Raw genomic sequence first — 19,958 nt, 5'->3', positions numbered from 1 at the left:
CTCTAAAACTGTTGTCCTTTACCCAGTCCTATGTGCACGCACACACACACACTCAAGGACTTTTTAAACAGAGATTTATTAATATGGTGCCCGTTGTCTCTCCAATGACCTGTGGTAGATTGTGACTTTAGAAAAGATCATCTTTGCAATGCTCTTGGCCTCAGTGATGAAAATGAGGAGACGGTTTTGTGGTTTAACTTCCTTTCTAGCATGAAAAGAGGTCAGGGATATTTATTTATCAGATGGGAGAGATTACAGGCTTTGACATTCCACCAACCTTTAAGTAAAATCTAATATGCCCACCCTGAGCCAAGGGCATACTGCTATAGCTAGCTGAAAGTACATCATTGTACCTGTCCATATTTTATACTTCACCCACAAAGAATCCGTGACATTTGCAAGACATGCCCATCCATCCTCATTCTTCAATCTAACCCCAGCTAATTAAAAACTAATGTTGATATAGGGCCGCTAGAATTATGCTGCAGTACAGTGTTTAATGTTTCCCATTTTATTGTTGTTAGGGTGTGGCACTCAGCAGGGGAGAGCAGTCTGTGTACTGTAAATACTTTGAAGAGGCAGTGAGACTTGTCAGGAGGGATTATGATGGAGTGTTTTCCCTTGTGACGTGCGTACATCAGTGCTAAATCTAAAACCCTTACCTTACCACACGGCCTTAACCAAAATGCTCATGAATGTAGAGGCCCTACCAATGCAAAAAATAAAAATAAAAAAAACCAGGAGATGAGCAGACGGCCCATAATCCAACTGAATTGAACAGGAAAGACGTTGCACCCAAACTTTTATTTTATTTTTGTTGATCTCATTTCAGTTTGTTTTTTCTTTATTTGATTTGTGTTAAGGTGAAATATGAAATGGCACCAAAACATTAGTAGATGACAGTCCAGGTCGCCAAGGGCAATCATAATTTCACACAGATTTTTAAGGTTTACTTGTTACCCAAGCTTCCACAGAGAGGAAGTGCAAATGTGTGTGTTATTACAGAAGCGAAAGCTTTCACACACTGTACAGAAATGTCTCTCTGAGAGTAGGTTTTCCTGTTTGAGTGCATGTACTCTACTTGTACCAGGATCAATCCATACAGGTTCCAAGAAGTAATACAGTAAATGGATCAGGACAAAGAAACGGGCAGTGCTGGCCCATTTATCTTGTAAGTCCTTGAGGACCACAATTCAAATACTGAAGAAATTGGCAATAACCTACATTTCCTGCTTCAGTCAGGCTTCCATTTGTTATATACTGTAGTTAGATTGTCATAGAATGAACATATTCTAGACACCAGCTCACATTTATAGTATAAACACCATTAAAAACAAATGTCCAAGAGAACCTTTGTCTAGTAATTCAGTTTAAAAGTGCACCCCAGTATGAAGGTATTCTCTTGAAGAATCAAGTGCATTAAATACTTACAGACACTGATAAGATGGCAAGGGCTTAATTTAAAGTTGAATAATTTCTTTAATTTTAATCTATCCATTAAGGGACTTTAACTCCAACACTACCACTCCAACCATATCATATTTCAAATGAAAAGGATCCGACAGTTTGTAGCCGACTCCATTTAATTACCCTCTTTAAACAAGAACCAAAATTATTTTAAGTCATCTCAGTTTATTAAGCCTATTCCTCTTCAAAGTCACTCCGAAGAACAGGTTGGGAATTCATCTTCTATGAATTGCAGTGCTGCGATATTTTCTGTTTCAGTATTACTGTCTATTTCTGTCCTCTTGCACCAAGGACGGCCACTTTCCCATTGCAATCTGGTGTAGAGGTGGAATTGGGGGTATAGTGTGACCTGTTGTGTTGTTCCTCCAGTCACAGTTTCACTCTCTCAAATGTATTTTCTTGATCTATTCTACAGCACTTCTTTCACAGGAAGGACTTTTATTTAGAGATATTTTTTGATATGTTTCAAAAGTTTATATAATTTATCATTACATTTATTAGTATGAAAAACTGATGGATTTTTATATATAACTCACTGAACACCTATTCTATCCCAAATGTAAGCACTGCGGTGGTCTTTATGTCAGATTTAATGAGAGATATTTCAGAGATTTGTTGGCTTTCTTTGTCGTGCCATCTTCATTTTTTTCCAAGTCTATTAGTATCAGCATTTTCATTCATATTTTGGCCAGAGAGAGAGATAACACTGTCAGCTTTGAAATATTGAAATCTTCATTTATTTCCCTGGATCCTCATTAAGTTTTGCCTTCAGAGGGTCTAACGACAGCTTCTTGGGGTTATGACAAGAGCTGATGGGCTACTTTAACGATCCAACTGCTCTTCCACCTGACTGAGAGTCATGCAAATCAAGTCTACTTCCCGCAGACTGTATACTGTGATTCCATCATGTGTAGTACTTGATGATCTGATACTCATTATCATCAATCCAGGCTTTTCCTTTAAGAACCACCTATTCAGACCGGAGGCTTTTGACATTTTGTAGCTTCAAGGTGTTGCTAAGAATTTCCTTGCACGTTGTTTGAATTGACTTCACTTTCCAACCAGTAGGCACGAGGCAAATCTACAAAGTCAAAGGGGAAGTAATAAGTCATGAGGTTGGTTTAGCACATAAAATACATAGATTACCTTTTGTGAACCTGTCATGTGCCACCTTAAAAGCCTGACTGAAACCAAGTGGACGAGGAATGATGAGGATTGACTGGAACTCTCAGTCACTGGCTTGAATGAGACATGATGTCACTTGGGCTGTTTTTGCACCAGTCACCCATCAGTGAGGCTGATTTCACACACAAAGATGTCCTCAAAAGTCACAGGGACACCAGCTGCTGTTAGTGATGTACAATATTACAGTTTGTGTGACATGACACACACGCGCGCACTCACGCACATACACACACACACACACACACACACACACGTTGACATCAGAGTTCTAGAAACCCTGTTATTGTGTTATCATGCGGGGCTTTAGTCTATGATCATGGTACGATTCTCTTGTTAGTGTGTCTTTTACAATTACTCGTCATTAGCACGCCATCTCCAATGAAATCATCTTCATGTTTTTTCTTTTGCATCTGTGTCTCACATTATATCCCACCCATGCTACAAGGGGCTTAGAAGTTTGGCAACTATGTACATGACAAATCCTCAGGTGCCTTACAGTTTGATTCTCATAGGACTCCGTGAGTGAATGTTTGGGGTTGAGGTATATGTGAAAGGACTGCAACACTTCTCAGAGTGCAAGTTTGTCTGTAATACCATTACAAAGGGCTGGAAACTGGGCTGGGTTGGACTGCAGAATTTAAAACTAATTTACTTTATATTTGACTAATTCAAACGTCTTACTGTAATAAACTTCAGCACAATACCGTCTAGAGGATATCAAAGGAGGATTTGGTAACATTTGTTATCCTCTTCTTTTTGATTTTTTTTTTTGGTTCAGATGACATAATTGTTCCGCTATGATTCACCATGATGCAGTTACATTTTTCGAATTCAGTTTATCCGTCTACTGCTTATCTCACAGCAGTGGATAAAGGTCCATTCAGAAAAACAGAGAATTGTAGAAAATCAGTAAATATGACAATGTAAACGCAACATCTCAAAGTACATGTCACATCCATCTCAGCAAAGCATAAAAGATCATTTATTTAAAGATCTTTATCTATCCTCCTAGCTGTGATATTGTAATCTTGTGATGTTTTTGCCTTTTTTTGGCATCTACATCTGCAGAATCTGGAGACTGACAAAACTTGACCAGCCAAAAAGTGCAATAGTGTTTTCATACAATGACAGGCAGGCTCACCTACAGCTATTTACCTCACAGTTAAGCGTTTTAGCAAACATGGTATATTAGGAGTAGTTGTAATCTCCACAGGAACACTTTTGTCATGCCTGTGTACTATGCAGCAGTACTTCTGTAGGGCTGCAGAGCCTGCAGGCCCTGGTGCAGATCACCATTCATTTACAGAGCACTGCAAGCACCATGTTCATCGTGCTTTACACTGCAGGAGCAAAAAAAAACGTGTGCTGTCATTGTCATCCAATCCTATACAGTTCATATATGATCACTTATTTACAATTTGCTTTATGCTGATTTAAAGAAAATACGTAGTGTAAAGAAAATGTCAGCTAACTTTCAGTAATACTCTAAAATGATCCACATAGAGTTCCTTTGTCACGTTTCCCTGTTTAGTCACTACTCAAGACATCGGTTTATGCCTTGTACAACACACGTCGCAGCACCATATTTTAGACTAACATCATTTAATAGTTGTCCTGAAGATAAAACCTCAGAGAAGTCTGTATAGGTGCTGAATCAACCAACTTCTCTCCTTGTACTTTTCCTAAATTTGCTTCTTTTATTGGTTTATTCTGACAATCAGCACACACCAAAAACATCGAATGCACACACACACACACACACACACACACACACACACACCAACAACAACAACAACAACAACAGCACTGTCATGGTATATCCTCAAGATAGTGCCCTGAGTTTCCCTTATACGTATCTTTACGGTCTTTTCAAGTGAGACTCCATTAAAATTTCATTGAAAGCTTTTCTCCTTGTTTCTGATACAGTTGCACTGCAAAGATGTCTTTCTATTGCTTGCTCTCTCTTCTCATAAATCTCATGTGATTGTTGATGACATTTTGCCTGTTGTCACGCAAGCCAAACAGCAGTGAAGTGTGTAGGCTAATTATGGACCATATTTGATGTCATGCTTGCATTAACACTGGGCTGTATGAGTGTATTTGCTCCTCAAGCAATAAGCCTATTTTAGATATTTAGGTTGGCTTTTCATCCTGGTCTTTAGACTTCTGACAAAAATAAAGCTGAGGGATGTTACAGTACTGTTTAGGTGGTTGTTGAGCCACTTAAAGGGGTGTTTGACATTTTGGGAAATACGCTTACTTGCTTTCTTGAAGAGATTAGATAAGTTGATTGACACCACTCTAATATCTTCACATTAAATATAAGCTACAGCCAGTAGTCAGCTAGCTTAGCTTAACATAAAGATTGAAAACAGGTAACCAGCTAGCTTGGCTCTGTATAAAGGTAACAAAAACTTCTTAAAAAGCACCTCTAAATTTCACTAAATTAACACATTATACTGTATATTGTTTGTTTAATCTGTACAAAAAAACAAGTGAAAGAAAAAATGACAAGTTGTCATTTTACAGGGGGGTTTATACTGGTTTGTTTCTTAGCTAGGCACAGTGGCTAGCTGTTTCCACCTTTAAATATGACGCTAAAGCCAGGAGATGCTTAGCTTAGCCATAAAGACTGAAAACAGGGGAAACAGCTAATCAACATGACAAAATAGACCAGCAATAAACCACATATTTTCTTGGGTTTTTGAGTGTAATAAACAAACAAGATATAACGTTAATTTGTGAACTTTGGAGGTGGCAGTTTTTGTTGCCTTTGGGTGGAACCATGCTCCTTACGCTAAGCTAAGTTAAGCTAACCTCTCCTGCTAACATCTCCTGCCTGTAGCTTCATACTTATCATAAGACGTGAGGGTGGTATCAGTCTTTTTATCAAAGAAAAAGTAAATAAGCATATTTCCCAAAATGTTAAATTATTTCTTTAAGTAGACAAACATTTAGCTTTGGGTTAAACAAGAACTTTTAAAGACAATGCAGATGTTTACATTTTCTCATACTTGATATCTGTAAGTCCTATAATGTTAGTAGTTGATTTATTATTTGTCAATCAGTCTCCATTGCCACTGTCATAATAAGAAGGGTAGTTATAGTATCTTACATCACAGCTTGTCTTGGACACATACGATCAAAATTCAGCCAGAATATACAGGCATATGTTGTCCACATTGCGTGTTACTGTATAACTGGGGGAAGAACTGTTTCAATACCTGTGCTGTTCTTTATGTTTCAGTTTTTTATGAGGGGAGAGAGCATTCACAATTTTGTTTGCCTTTGGTGGAGAAATGTCTTGTGTTGTGGCTGTGGGTAGAAATAACAAAAGGCCTCTTATGGGTTTTGGAATGTGATATGAGAAAAATTTGATAGCATAAAAAGGTTTGTGGTTAGCTTAAAACTATTTTGAATTGTTAGATATATCAATAATGAGGATAAATATAATGCCAAATATTCAGTATTTGTACAGAAATATACATATATAAATATATAATATATGCCTAATTTAAATGGAACTATTTTCCGCTCTTGACCATGTTTTTGTTGTTTAACGTTCCTTTGTCAACATTATTTTATAAGATCTTCAGATAGCATGCAGGATAGTGAAAATGAATGTATTATTTAGTGTTTCATTGCTGTTCAGTATTACAGCATTCTACAGATCAGTTTGTGTTTGTAAGATTAATTTAAGCTGAATATTTCATTTCTAGATTTGTTTATCTATAAACTGTAAACTTTCTTTTCTAAATGCAAGGTTTTGAAATGGTTTCAACAATTTATATCATTTTATTATTTTCCCCTGCTTTATCAATGTGGTTCAGTATATTTTGCCTCTTCTAAGTACTGCTATCTACCATCTGTTGTAAATAATTATGCAAATTAAACTTTTTAAAGAAAACAGCATGGTTGTGAGAGAGCGCTATAATTTCTTTCATAAGTAGCAGGACTTTAGAGAGGGTTCAGCATTGGAGCTGTTGACACGCAAGTGTGGGATTTTAGCTGAAAGGCAAGGTTATTCGTGGAGAATAACTTAAATCCAAATAAAGCGTTATTCATTCTCTAAGGTAACTTCTTTATGGGAGTATGAAATAATAAATGGAGGGACATTTGCTTAGGGGCACTACAAGTGAAGTGTCTCATAACAATATTGGCTCTCAGTTACAATTGTGATGATTTAAATAAATAAAGTGATCTAATTTGTTAATAATAGAGGCAGTTGGGACATTTATGAGTCATTGATTTCACTGAGCGAGTAAAAACATTAACTGCCTGTACATGATCTCCCGCTAGTCTGTTTTTTTTTTTTTTTGTTTTACATAAAACATTTTGACATGTCAAAGTACTTTCCTACTTTGACATGTATTTACACCACAGGTGTAAATAATGAAATGAATGGTGTTTGAACAGATTCAGACAGATTCACTCACTCTGGAACACTTACTGGAATGAAACAGACCCATTGTAAATGTTATTAGCAGCAGTTGTGCTTTTCCTTCTCTGACTTGTATTGTAGTTAACTGGTGGGTGGGACTGTCACTTTAGTCAAACTGGGAGCAACTGGTCCCATGGCTCCACAAGAGATTTCATATGAGTCCCAGCATGTGGAATAAAATGTGAGATATGCAAAACAAAAAAAGAGATGGGACGCAGTCAAGAGTGAAGTCAGTACCGCAGCGTTTGGATGTTAGAGGGTAAAAACATAAGGAAACAAAAACACTGGGTCCAGGTGCTTTCAGTTTAACTGATGTAGAAGCCCCGCCCACCATTAACCTGTAAAACCACGGGCCTTTTTCCTGGCAGATATTTTGACCCGTCACAGCAGGAAAAACATGTGAATAACGTGAATGATGTTCATATCCGATTAGTTTTGCCAGTTTCAGGGCAGTGGAATTGTGTCCTGGGGCACTTCAGTGCAACGTTACCCATTGTTAATGTCTGGTCTGGTTCATTCCTGCTATGACAAATCAAAATGTCTTCCGTGTAAAAGTTGAAATTAAAGGTACTGAAGCAGATCTGATCAGAGGACTGCCACAGCTATTAACGGATGGAGCTTAGATTGATGTTTATTGTCAGAGCTATATACTCCATCTTATCTTGTTGCAGTGGAAAGCGAGGCTACTAAAGGCTCAGTCACTCCCACACAGGTGTTTTCACTTATTCTGGATAATTAGACCTCTTCAGGCTGGAGGTGGGTGATGCTGTGCAAGGAGTTACTTTATATGATAAAGGCTTAATTTGTCCCGCCCTAACAGGTGCAACAAATCTAACAGGAGAGTGAGGGGAGCAGTGAATTTAATGTTGTGAATAATGGCAGGTTGTTGGGTCAGAACATATCAGAAACTACAGAGAAAGGAATGATTACTCAGTATCACCCATCCTGGGTCCTTTTCACTGTCTGTATTTTTAATTGTAAGCAAACAACAGAACACTCGCAACAGTTTTAATTAAAGAAGTGGTCTTTATTACAGCAAAGAAGCCAAACATTACAGACAAGAATAATTATGAACCATGAATATCAATTCTATACTCAGACTGGCTTCTCGTCCAGAAACCAGCTTCATTCACTACTCTTCAGGGCCATTACTTCAGATTTATTAAGGAGGAATTATGGGCATCTTAACAGGTTTTGCTCCTTAAGTGTGTAGTGTTTAATTTCTGTTTGTCAACAACTTGTCATTGACTGCTTTGCTTTTCTCTCTCTGCATGCTGTAGAGATGAACATCAGCTCTGTCCAACTGGTCAACCTCAGTATCAGTGAAGACAATGTACGACTTAACGTGGTGTTATGGCCTCTACATTTTCTTTCCCTTCTTTGGAGCAAAAACTGAAAACTGATGTTCTACCAACAGAATACAGTTCTCTATTCAGTGGGAACTGTAACTGTTTTTAAACAATATCTGTCAAAATCTTTTGAAGTTGAATCCTCCAGGAGTACAATCTCTCGAGTTTTTATCTACAACAGAACTAATGTTCTGACTTTGTATCCATCATCTAAGTCTCTACTGTTCATCCAACAATAGAGCCTTTTAGAGTACTCATGATAATCTATTTACAATAACATCCTTAAGAGTAGGGCATTTCTCTTGTTCCATCCAAGTGGAACATCTAACATTTTATTTACAATAAAGTTTTTTTTTTCTTTTCCCAAATCAGTTTGCGCACAAACGGAAACACATCTGGTATTCAGTAAGCCTGTAAAGCCTCACAAAGAATTCATGAAGCACTCTGATGAAGGAAACACGCTGAATCATGGTCCAAAAGGTATTCAAAACATTGATCGTCCATGAAAACGCATTCAACAAAGCCCTGGTTTGCGATCTAAGATGCTGTTAAAATACTTGTATCAACAAGGAAATTCAAATGATTAGGCACAATAAATGTTTTTTTTTGTTTCACAGTCCTGCATGTTTCGCTCACTAAGCCTGTTTGCATCACTGAGTCAGTGTGTATTCAGGGATAATGGTGAGCAGGATATGAGGATGAAGATAAACAGCTTATCCCGACTAAGACGTTAAGAGGGATAGGAGCTATTATCCAAAATACTCTGTGCATGTAAATGCACCGATGTTCTACTGACCACAAACAGAGCAATGGGCTTTTACACAAATAAACCACAGTAACATCACAGAGAGATTCATTAAGTGAAAACAAGACAATACTACTGAATTCCACCTAAATACTGAAAAGCTACTTCTAATGCTTCAATATACAGCTTCAATCAGGGGTTCTTAAACTCTTCTTCATGGACCCAAACTGAGTAGATGTAGTCTCTCACCTCGGGACCCATTATGGGCTCATTAAATCACACTAATACTCTCAAGACTCCAGAGGAAACAGACTTGCAGCCCATTTTGTGTCCTGACCCGCGGTTTAAGAAACGCTGGTGGTAGAGTAAACATGGAATGAAGAATGATTGTTCTTACAAGCAATGCAAGTAAACAAACAATAAATACAAACAATGTGCTTTATCCATATAGACATATTTACATAAAGTCTTTGGCTTATGAATAAACATCAGCTGCAAAATAAAAAATACAAACAAAGAGAAAAGTGTTGGCCACCAGTGCGCAAAACAAATGAAGCCTGGGGTCAGTTCACTTCCAATTCCCTTCAAACCCTAAATGGATACTGTTCATGAAAGAGCGTTAATTTTCAGTCTTTTCTAAGGGTCAGCTGTTTCCCTCCTACTCAAAATCTGTTGATATTTGCATTTTGAAAAATATCCCATTTGTGAATTGGCTGAATTGAAAGTGCATTGGGCCCAGCCCTGAAATAATACATGATTAAGCTAATGTCAAATGGTTGAACAAAAATCGTTAAGTGTTCAGTTTGTACAATTTAGGGTAAAAAGAAGACTTCAAAACTTCTATCCAGTAGAGCAGTAAATGATAATACAAAAGCAATCAGAACTCAGAAATCAACTCTGCAGGAAACAGAAACAATGATACATATCACACTTTTTTTTTGAACGTATACATTTTAGTGAAAATCCTACACAACATTTTTCAAGTTGTCACTTCATGGTATTGTAAAAAAAAAAAAAAAAGGAAAAAAAGAAAAAGAAAAAAGCCTAATACTCTCCATGTAAACTTTCTGTTTTTGTTTCATTGTCAGGCTTGTTTCTAAGACACTACTTTATCTAATAAGCAAACTCATATTGACAAACAGGTTATTTTCTGTCTCTATTCTGTTATGTGACTCTACTGCATGTAACTGATATAAATGGGTACAAAGTGGCTATTAAATACTCAAATACATAATAATGTTCTGACTCAGTTCAATGAAATGACCAGAAAAATAACATGAAGATGATGCTGCTGATGTATGGAGTAGAAAACAGAAGCATTCACAGAGTTTGGCCAGGCTGTAACCTTTTAAGTTTCTTGTTCTTGTACAAAAGTACTGGCTGCAAATATTCAAACATCACCATGATGGGACGCCCAACACTGTTAAGCAGGAAAGTGGGGCCACTGAAAACCTTTAACTTGCAGTTATTCAAAAGCTGTGGTTGCAGCTTGCGAGGGGGAAGGGAGACATCTACAGTGCACATGGAGTACTGCAGCTGAAACAGCATGAGGCATCGAGTCCATGCGAGGGGGGTTGTGTTGAGAGGCTAAACATTTAAATGGAGCCCGAAACATACAAGGGCCCGCTGGCACTCAAAAAAGCTGTACAATAAGCATAAAGGAGTAAAAGGAGTAACATCTCCTCCTCTGCTGCACCCCTAGCAGCTCCTTCTCTTTCCCTTTTGTTTGACAACACTGTACAAGGAGCTGATTTCTCTGGTGCCATTTGTAGGGATGCAAAATGGATGCTACAGAACGGCCACCACAGAGGGGAGAAGGGACCAAGCAAAAGCAAAAAATCAAACACGAGGGAAGTGAAAAGATGTTCCTCCTCCTCTTCCTCCTCTTCACCTCCTCATCTCTCCTTTGTTTAAGAAGACTCGATGAACTCCAGCGCCAGGTCGTAGCAGAACCGATACTGCTCCTGTAAATAAAGACGGACAGACTGGACTTCATATTTGCACGGCCACAATGTTTGGCTCAAGCTTGTTTCACATTCAAAAATATCACGACGGATATCGTCATAACTATCGTCTATCGTCATAACCACGCCGGTGCAGTATAATGGTGCTATGAACAGGAACAAGCTTCTTTCTTTAATTAAGAGTCAAATGTTTTTAAAACAAAAGGCCGAACAATGGCTACCGTATAGTATCCACTATCAGAATGTGGAGATCTTAATATACTTTGTTGTCTTTTCTGATATGATTTTTCTTTTGGTGTCTTCGATACTTTTCACCTTGTCAACAACTGAAACAAATTCAGGACAAACTCCATCTCTATCTCTGACAAAGTCTGATATTTAAATGTGTTAAATAAATCTCTAACCCTCTCTCCCTCTCTCTGTCTGTCCTTCTGTCTCACTCACCGGAGTGTCCACCATGTTGGGTTTGCTGTTCCTCAAGGTCTTCACGGCGTGGAAGACATCAACCACGCTCTGTCTCTTGGCCATCTCACACACGATGCTGCTGGCACAGAATACTCCACTACGCCCACCTCCGTTTCTACAAAACAAACAGAAATTAATACAGAGATGTGTGACAAAATGCACAATCTAATATTGCATTTGTAGTTTTGCCACCTCTCACACACAGTGTTGACGGCACTGATGCTGGCACACAGAAAAACAAACCATCCAACTTGACAGTGAATTTTGTTCATCATCAGATAAAAAGACCTTCTGGTGAGGGAGAAGTGTCCCTGAGCGAGTCTCATGTGTCATTAGCACTTTTTACAATCACAAAGATAACTGCCAAGATAACTGGTAACATTTCTCAAGTCAATACAAGTATTTATCACACCAGTGCTGGATAGTCTTGTTAGATTGTTTGGCAAATTTGGCAACATTTTTGATTCTGTTAATCAACAGATTTATTTATTTATTTTTCACAGAGTAAACAGACAGCTCTTTTGTTCCTAACATAGATGGTAATTGCTGGTAAAAAGAAGAGGGAGAGAACAAAGTGTAGTAGTGTATTTATATGTTTGCTGTGTACTCACAGGCAGTGCACTATGGTTCTTCCTTCTCCCTCCTCTCCCTCGCGTTGCCACTGGTCCACCTGCAGGATCAATTTCAGGAAGGAGCGCTTGGAGGCGGGGACTTCTCTGTGCCCCGCCCATCCCAGGTACTGGAACTGACGGACCATCAGGTAGCCTTCCTGAGGCTGAAACATCGAGCAACAAACACCTTTAGAGGAACGGATTGCAGCCTTGTCTTCAGCTCAAACCAAACTAAACCTCAAGAATTCAGGTCCAAACTAACAATTTTACAACATCCTGACATTTTGTATCATATTCTTGTAGTAATATTTACAATAATAACTTCTGAGGATTTGCTTGTCTTTAATGTGAGCAGAGTGTGAAACTCTTCTATAGGTTCTAGTGTTTTAACCTCATGGCAGCAGGAAAAATAGAAACTGTGCAACTTTACAGAAACCACAACATAACAACACAATGTAAGCGGACTAACCCTGGTGAGGTTGCAGACTCTGAAGAGTCTACTGATAACGTCACAGTCCATCGAGCAGGACATACACTCCACCTGGACTGGGCCGTAGCGCAGCATGCCTTCCTCTGGCCAGTACTGAGGACAACCCTGAGAGGAAACAGTTACAGCGTTTAGACACAAGATATGAAAAGAAAAACTGAAAAGTCACAGTTTTCCACCCTGGTCTCTTCTCTACTCATATGATGACTTTGGTGTGAAGTTGATTTTGATGGGTATATTAAGCCTTTCATTACAAATTTATGATTATAGTGACTTAACATTATGTCCTTCAGTATTACAGTGTGTCTTCACTTGAGTTTAATTTTATTCTATAATTCTGACCACAAAAATCATTCCAGTGTGTTTTTTTTTTACTGCTTTGCCACATTGTAAAACATTAACATATGCAATAAATCATATGCTCTGGTTATATTTAAGGATGATAAATATATTTCAGGAGCTCTATTATTTTGCCCCTCTCCTCTCTATTATTCTGAGTTATTACTGTTGGATATATCAGGCATTGTTCCCTCCATTCATTGTTGCAGTGTAGGTGTATGCTTGTTACTTGTGTTTGTTTATAAGGGAATATATTGTAGATGTTTGTGGGTGAAAGCTCCAAAATATCAGCTTCTCAGAATGTAAGAGAAAACCAGCAACAGATCTTTGACATTATGAAATTATGAAGATATGGAATTAAGACATTAGCGAAGTGATTTACCTGTGCCAGGTCAATCTCATTCAGCATCACCAGACTGGTGCATCCATAGTCGTAAACTAGACGCCAAAAGTCTTTGACAGTGTTGGGCAAAGGATGCTGGGTGACGATGAATGCGGCAGGCTGTCTGTAGCTCTGCAGGGAACAGACAGCAAAACTGATATCAGGTCTTTCATTCACATAGAGGCGTCATTTTCTCCAGAAAATACCTTTTTTTTTTTTTTTTTTTTAAATCCATCAGTATGAAGCAGGAAGTTTTGCTTTTTATTAAAAATCATTCACCTAAATATCTTCCTCCTTATCTTTATTACACCTCTCTTTCTCTCTCTCATACATACACACACGGCGAAACACAAACAGCCGAGCAGAGTGAGACAACTTGTGGAACATGACACATCGAGCACACTGTTTGGTCACATGATCATGCAGTGGGCTTATAAAATGTGAGGGTGAGGAGCATGCATTACATAGACACATACGCCGTACATACAGTACATCTACATCTACATCTACATCTACATCTACATCGAATAAGGTGAGTTACCTTCATGTTCAGTCAATTCAGGAAGTCAAATGTCTAATGAGAGAATTCTTTCCTCTGACATAATGAACTGACTGAAGTGAAAGTGAACTGAATGAAAATGTGCAGCCAAATATGTGACATGGGTGTGAATGACTCTGGTGACTGAGGCAGTGTAAACATGAAGGGAGTCTAATGTGAGGGTCGGGTTCAGGTTTAGGGTTCAAGGTGTACGATAAATGGTTTGCTAAACATGAACCTGGTGGCAGAACGACACTGAAGCCATGAAACAAATCCAGTACTGGAGATTTGACATAAAAATCCCATTACCTGGAACTCTTCTGACAGCTTGGTTAGAGAGAGGCCAAAGGTAAGTTTAACTTAGCTAAACTTTAAAGGTGAATTTAAAAAATTGGACTGAAGTTTTACGGCATTTACAATATTTTTGTCCTCCAACAGCTTTGTTGGAGAGAAGCCAGGTTTCTTTCCACACCATGCATATATTACATTTTGTGTTTCAAACATCATTATGAACTTACATACCCACAACCCACCCTTACTTTTGCTTCGTTTCCTCCCTCCAATGTTTTTTTTTTTTTTTAAATAAAGACAGCACGGCTAATAAACATTAACTTCTAATTATGTCTGACAATAACCAGATATTGCTATCTTACCTTAAATTTCTACCTGCTCAATGAGTTTGTTTTTCAGGTCATGGCACATAGGCAACACATTGAGACAGTGTTAATTGTTGCCAATATAAGCAATGTTTGGGTGGCGGCCAGAGAAGCTAATGGTCTTTTCAGAACCTGGATTTGTCTCTAGCCTTCTGCTGCTAAAACCACAAACACAGCATCACACAAACAGGGAGGGGAGTCTGTGTGCGTGCGTGTGTGTGTGTGTCCGTATGAGTGTTGTAGGTATAAACATTTATGCAAAATTGTACATGTGTTTTTCTTCATCATCAGTTGTACAACCTCTAAAGAGTCTGTATCATTTTCAACAAATTTGTGACTGCAGTTTGGGACAACGGACATTATACACTTATTTATTCATTTACTTTTTCACAAAGCTCCAACTGTGTTTAAAGGAACACATCTGCTGGTGTAAAAGGCTATTTCCACATGTACTCATCAAAAAGAACACAGGGCGAAATGTCCCAAACTACTCTTGCATGATGTGTTGAAAATAACACAACCTTATTTTATGTGTGAATGAGCGTGTTATAGACTTACATCCATCAGAGCAGCATTGATGTAGTTGCTGCTTTCTCCGTCTATCGTAATGAGGAAGGGTAGACATCTATCAGGAGGAAGGCCATCCATAAAGCGGTTCTTATCCTGGTTTCTAGGCAACAATGCAATGCTGCAGTCTTCAGGCTGGGGCTGCGGGGTCACTGAGTTTAAAGTCTGAACAAAGAGAGGGACGTATAATGACTTAATACGGAAGCAGAGATTTTATGTTCCTGAAAAAAATGCTAAAACATGGACATGCAAGTTGGGATTCTAAGGTGGGTCCCAAAAGGATGCGCATATATCCTAAAAGCATGCTAGAGAAATCAGTTCATAAAAATCCTGTGTTTTAAGACTGCTGAGGAGTTTTCAATTTGCTTTTGACTGTTGCTTGTGATTTGGATCCAGAGGATAAAGTCAGAGTTAAAGTTTGAAAATTTGAGAAAGTCCAGGACTGGATTGAGAAGCTGATCCTTTCACCAAAATATACACACTGCCATCCAGAAGCTCAAACCACTGTCAGAAATAGTGGATTTAGCCATATGTTGTTGAAGCTATAATAATTTACAGAACATACAGAGCATATACATGAACAGCAGAGAGGTGGATTATGCTGCAGGAGTGGCTCAAGAAGTTTCTATTGACATTTTGATATTTGTTTTGTTCTGTGAAAATTCAGCTTCTAAATCCATTGTAACTGAAATGAACCTCAGTTGTTGTTCTTTTACAACTGACTTTTTACAGGCATGTTTCAAACCTACATCAGGTTAATTGTCTGATACCCACAATATAGAGTAGTGTCACTTCAAAGGCTGAAGATAGAGATTATTAGATTAGTTTTTACCTGGAACTCGTCCTTTATATGTGACGAGTTGGTCTGGGAGTCGATGCGGATCAGCTCATAAAAAGCAGCTTTAAACTCGCACACTGGTATGGCGGTTTCTCCACATAGACAAGCCTCTAGAATGGCATCATGGATGAATATGTACTGCTCCTGAAGACATATAATTCAAGACATATTATCATATCCACAGAAATATTTCACTCCTAGATAAAGATACTGGTAAACAAAAAAAGCCCACACAATCTGTCACACGGAAAACACAAATAGCTGTGATACCAGATGAAAGTGAGCATGCACACACTGTGAGTGAGTGATGGCTGATGGGAGATGGACTAATGAATGAGATGAGATGACTGTGAAGGTTTGGGATACTTCACTTCTAGGTTGGTCCGTACAGGAAACTGTATTTTCGGGCCTTTCAGGCAAATGACTGGAGCTTTGATTGAGTGAAGACAGAGTAAACTATACTTGATGTATTAAACCGTGTCTGATCTGTTACAGTGCTGCAGAATAAGTAGTATAAATAGATAGTATTAATAATTACTACAGTATGTGAAAAACGATTTCAACATTGACAAAAAAGTCAATGAACGGATTAAAGGAGCTTGTGATCCAAATGAGATCAAACTAGTGATGTCTCCATAGAAACAACTTCTATAAAATATTTATTGTTAGCAATATCGTGATAAATAAAAAAAAGCAGAGGAGCAGAAGATTTATTAGAAAAGCAACAAAAGTCTTGTTTCATGTTTAGCTTCTGCTTGAATGTGTTAATACTGCATGGTTTATTCTAAAATTACAGACAACTAACAAACAATCAGAAAACAACTATTGTTACTTCAATGTAGATATGCATGTGTTTGTATCTGTATCTTTATGTGCTTGGACTCTTCTTAACTCAGTGAATGTTTATACAGAACCTTGTCGGCTCTGCTAAAACAGTGTGGGATGGAGGCGCTTCATTCAAGTCACGGTGTAATTCTTCATCCTACCACTGGATGGTGCCAAAGTAAGATATTTTCAAATCCTTGAAAAAAAGTGGTTTGTCACCTTCGGTCAGGTCACAATAATATTCTTACCATGAATGTAAACTAAATTAAACAGTTTCTGCATTGTTTCTGTAGTGGGATGACACGTTTATGAATAGGTGGCAGATACATGGCCCAGTGCAGTCTCTTCAGCCTGCACCAGTCTTACAGTGAAGGTCCATTCAGTATTTTCTAAGACGTGGATGCAGATGGAGGATGGGTAATGCAGTCACCTCAGTCTGTACCATGTTGATCCTCCTGGAGCGAAGAGCCTTCACACAGTTGTAGATGTCAACCACTCCTTCTCTCTCCGCCATGTCCAACATGATGTCAATGACTATGAAACAGCCTGTACGCCCTGCTCCAGCACTGCAGACACAGAGTATATGTATGACTCTGTATGTGTATATATTTCTGATCTAGAGGTAATATTAATCATATATGGTAGAATACATATACGTGTGCATGTACTATGTTTATAGATGTTATACCTGCAGTGGACCACAATTGGCCCAGCAGAGGGTGGATTGGAGATTTTCACTCTGCGGATGAAGGAAAGAAGTCCTGTGGCGTGATAAGGAACTCCGTGATCAGGCCAGCCTGTGAAGTGGAACTGCTTGACCTCCCGCACCTCGTTGAAACCACGCTGAATGAGGACAAAAAACGTCTTTGGGTTACATTTCATGCGTTTTTTTCAAGTTTTCACGATTTTATTTAGTCCACTCAGTGAATTTAACATCTGTGCATCTCACTGCAACCAAGTTTTATTCACTACTTAATCACCAACAAGAATGAACAAATATAACTAAGAATTTTGTAATACTGTAAATGACATTAAACACACAATAAATACAAAATGTTCAAGATTATATTTCACAGAGACGTTGTGCAAAATGTAAACTGAAAAAAAGTATCACTCACCCTCTCCAGTGTAAATGTGCGAACCACATATTCAGCAAGAGGTTCAACCTCCACAAAAGTCACCTTGAAGTCTCCGTACACCTCTGCATCATCTGGCCAATACTTATAGCACTTGACCTGTTAAAATTTAAGATTAATATTTAATATATAATAAAAACATGCCTACATTCCTGGATCAAGTGGCAGATATAGCATTTTACCTAACAGAAAAAATAAAATATATAATGCCCTAGACAACAGTGACTTCATCAATAAAACAGCAGGGCAGCAGAGGTGTGCCACTAGTTTCTCTGCACCTGTCAGTTCAGCTAATTTCTTGCATTAACACAATTGACATCCACACTATCAAACAATAAAATGCTGGAAGAATGTCTTGTTGACATGTATGCTACAGCTACTTCAGCATGTTGCATAAATCTTCTTTTCTGACATTTTTTAAAATGTGGTTATCCATCTGGTACAAAATGTCAAAGGGTAAGAAAATAAAACAATGAGTGCCGGGAGAGTGTCTTGCCCACTCGAAAACAGCAACTTACCCTTCCAACCTCCACCAGATTGGTTACCATGACGATGCAGGCTGACTGTTCCTGCCACACCATCCTCCAGAAGTCATAGACTGTCTCATGAACAGGACCTGAACACAGACACACAAAGACATATATTCAGTACTTTGAATGATTCCTAAGTATCAAGAAAATAGTGTTATTATTTGTAACACCCTGTATAACAGCAGCTGTGTAGGATTTATTCTAGCATGTGTTTGGTACGGTGTTGTAGTGTTTTACCTTGGGTAGCAATGTAGTGACTTGGTCTCTGGTAGCCCTGAAATCAAAACACCATAAAACAACAACTCAATATGCATCGAAAGTGCATGTTTCATGTTAAAAATAGAGACTCTCATCCCACTTGGAAACATCTGTAGTGCAACATTATAACTGTCAAAACTAATCTTGCTCAGACGAAGGAGCATCTCTAAGATGTTTACAGTTAAGTTAAGAGAGATATTTATACATAATATTGAATATAATTGTCTATTTTTGGTGACATGCTGAGACACACTGCATTTTGTTTTATTCTTTACAGAGTTAGGAAAGTTGGTCATCTCATCACTGTCATGCGATTTGATAGAACCTTTGCATTTAACACTAACACTTCATATTTCTAAACGATCCAAATGAAGCTGCAAAGTTATTCCAAAAGTACGGCCCTGCCTTAATCTACAGATGACTCTGCACTGATACTGTGACCTTTCTAACAACGGTCTGTAAAGAGCTATGACAACCACAGAATGGGATTTCCTGATGGCAATAAGACAAACATAGGGACAATACATAAGCAAATTTACAGCTCACAGTGAGATGTACGAAGGACTGGTGGGAGGGCAAGATGGAGTGAAAAATCTCATGCAGCAGAGGCCCCAGCAACTCAAAATGTACATACACTGTGACGCAATGCATGTGAGGACAAGTGTATGAAGGATGTATAGGTGAATAGGTGTAAAAGTTGAGAGGCGTGAATGAAAGAATCCACAGTGATACTTACATCCCTGTACAGCCAAATCTATAGCCCAAGCCACAGGCAGAAAGAACGAGTGGAAGAAGGAAAGAAAGAAAGAAAGAAAGAAAGGAAGAAAGGAAGAAGGAAAGAAAGAAAGAAAGAAAGAAAGAAAGAAAGAAAGAAAGAAAGAAAGAAAAAAGAAAGAAAGAAAGAAAGAAAGCACAACAATGTCAGTGAGTGTCAATCAGAAAAAGAACAGGACATGCAGAAACAAAAATGATTTGAAATGTAGAATTTGACTGAAAAGAAGGGACACCTACTGATGTTGGCTGACCACCTCTCAGCCAAAGCACACTGAGGTATGTAACTCATTTAACTAAACAACACAGTTATATTGTTGCTGATACTTCAGCTTTCTTTGTCAAGGGTCACTACATTTTATGTTCAGTACAGTCCAAATTATGTGGCAACTATTTAACTACAG

The 19,958-nt window shown here is 38.3% G+C and overlaps 1 protein-coding gene across 9 annotated transcripts in view; it reads right to left on the bottom strand.

Annotated features, from left to right (window-relative positions):
* Window positions 1–8,099: 8,099 nt before the first annotated feature.
* Window positions 8,100–19,958, bottom strand: part of ptprk (protein tyrosine phosphatase receptor type K) — a 113,224-nt gene continuing 101,365 nt past the window's right edge. For 5 of the 9 annotated variants that reach the window (XM_087176272.1, XM_087176273.1, XM_087176275.1 and 2 more), the window contains 13 exons: window positions 19,520–19,537; window positions 18,763–18,799; window positions 18,514–18,611; window positions 17,978–18,094; window positions 17,548–17,702; window positions 17,290–17,425; window positions 16,029–16,178; window positions 15,188–15,361; window positions 13,436–13,567; window positions 12,697–12,822; window positions 12,228–12,391; window positions 11,596–11,731; window positions 8,100–11,151 (listed from right to left, as the gene is read on the bottom strand). In XM_087176272.1, coding sequence (XP_087032398.1) covers window positions 11,098–11,151; window positions 11,596–11,731; window positions 12,228–12,391; window positions 12,697–12,822; window positions 13,436–13,567; window positions 15,188–15,361; window positions 16,029–16,178; window positions 17,290–17,425; window positions 17,548–17,702; window positions 17,978–18,094; window positions 18,514–18,611; window positions 18,763–18,799; window positions 19,520–19,537 — 1,497 coding nt within the window. In that variant the 3' untranslated portion in view covers window positions 8,100–11,097. The remainder of the gene's footprint in view (window positions 11,152–11,595; window positions 11,732–12,227; window positions 12,392–12,696; window positions 12,823–13,435; window positions 13,568–15,187; window positions 15,362–16,028; window positions 16,179–17,289; window positions 17,426–17,547; window positions 17,703–17,977; window positions 18,095–18,513; window positions 18,612–18,762; window positions 18,800–19,519; window positions 19,538–19,958) is intronic. The other 4 variants (XM_087176277.1, XM_087176278.1, XM_023414985.2 and 1 more) reach the window with 1 other exon arrangement.

This window comes from Seriola lalandi, unplaced genomic scaffold (assembly GCF_002814215.2).
Source record: "Seriola lalandi dorsalis isolate HSWRI2012SDOR001 ecotype SW California unplaced genomic scaffold, Sedor1 jcf7180002054544, whole genome shotgun sequence".
NCBI lineage: Eukaryota > Metazoa > Chordata > Actinopteri > Carangiformes > Carangidae > Seriola > Seriola lalandi.
Note: the sequence above shows the minus strand (reverse complement) of the source record. Positions and strands in the feature narration are given on the sequence as shown.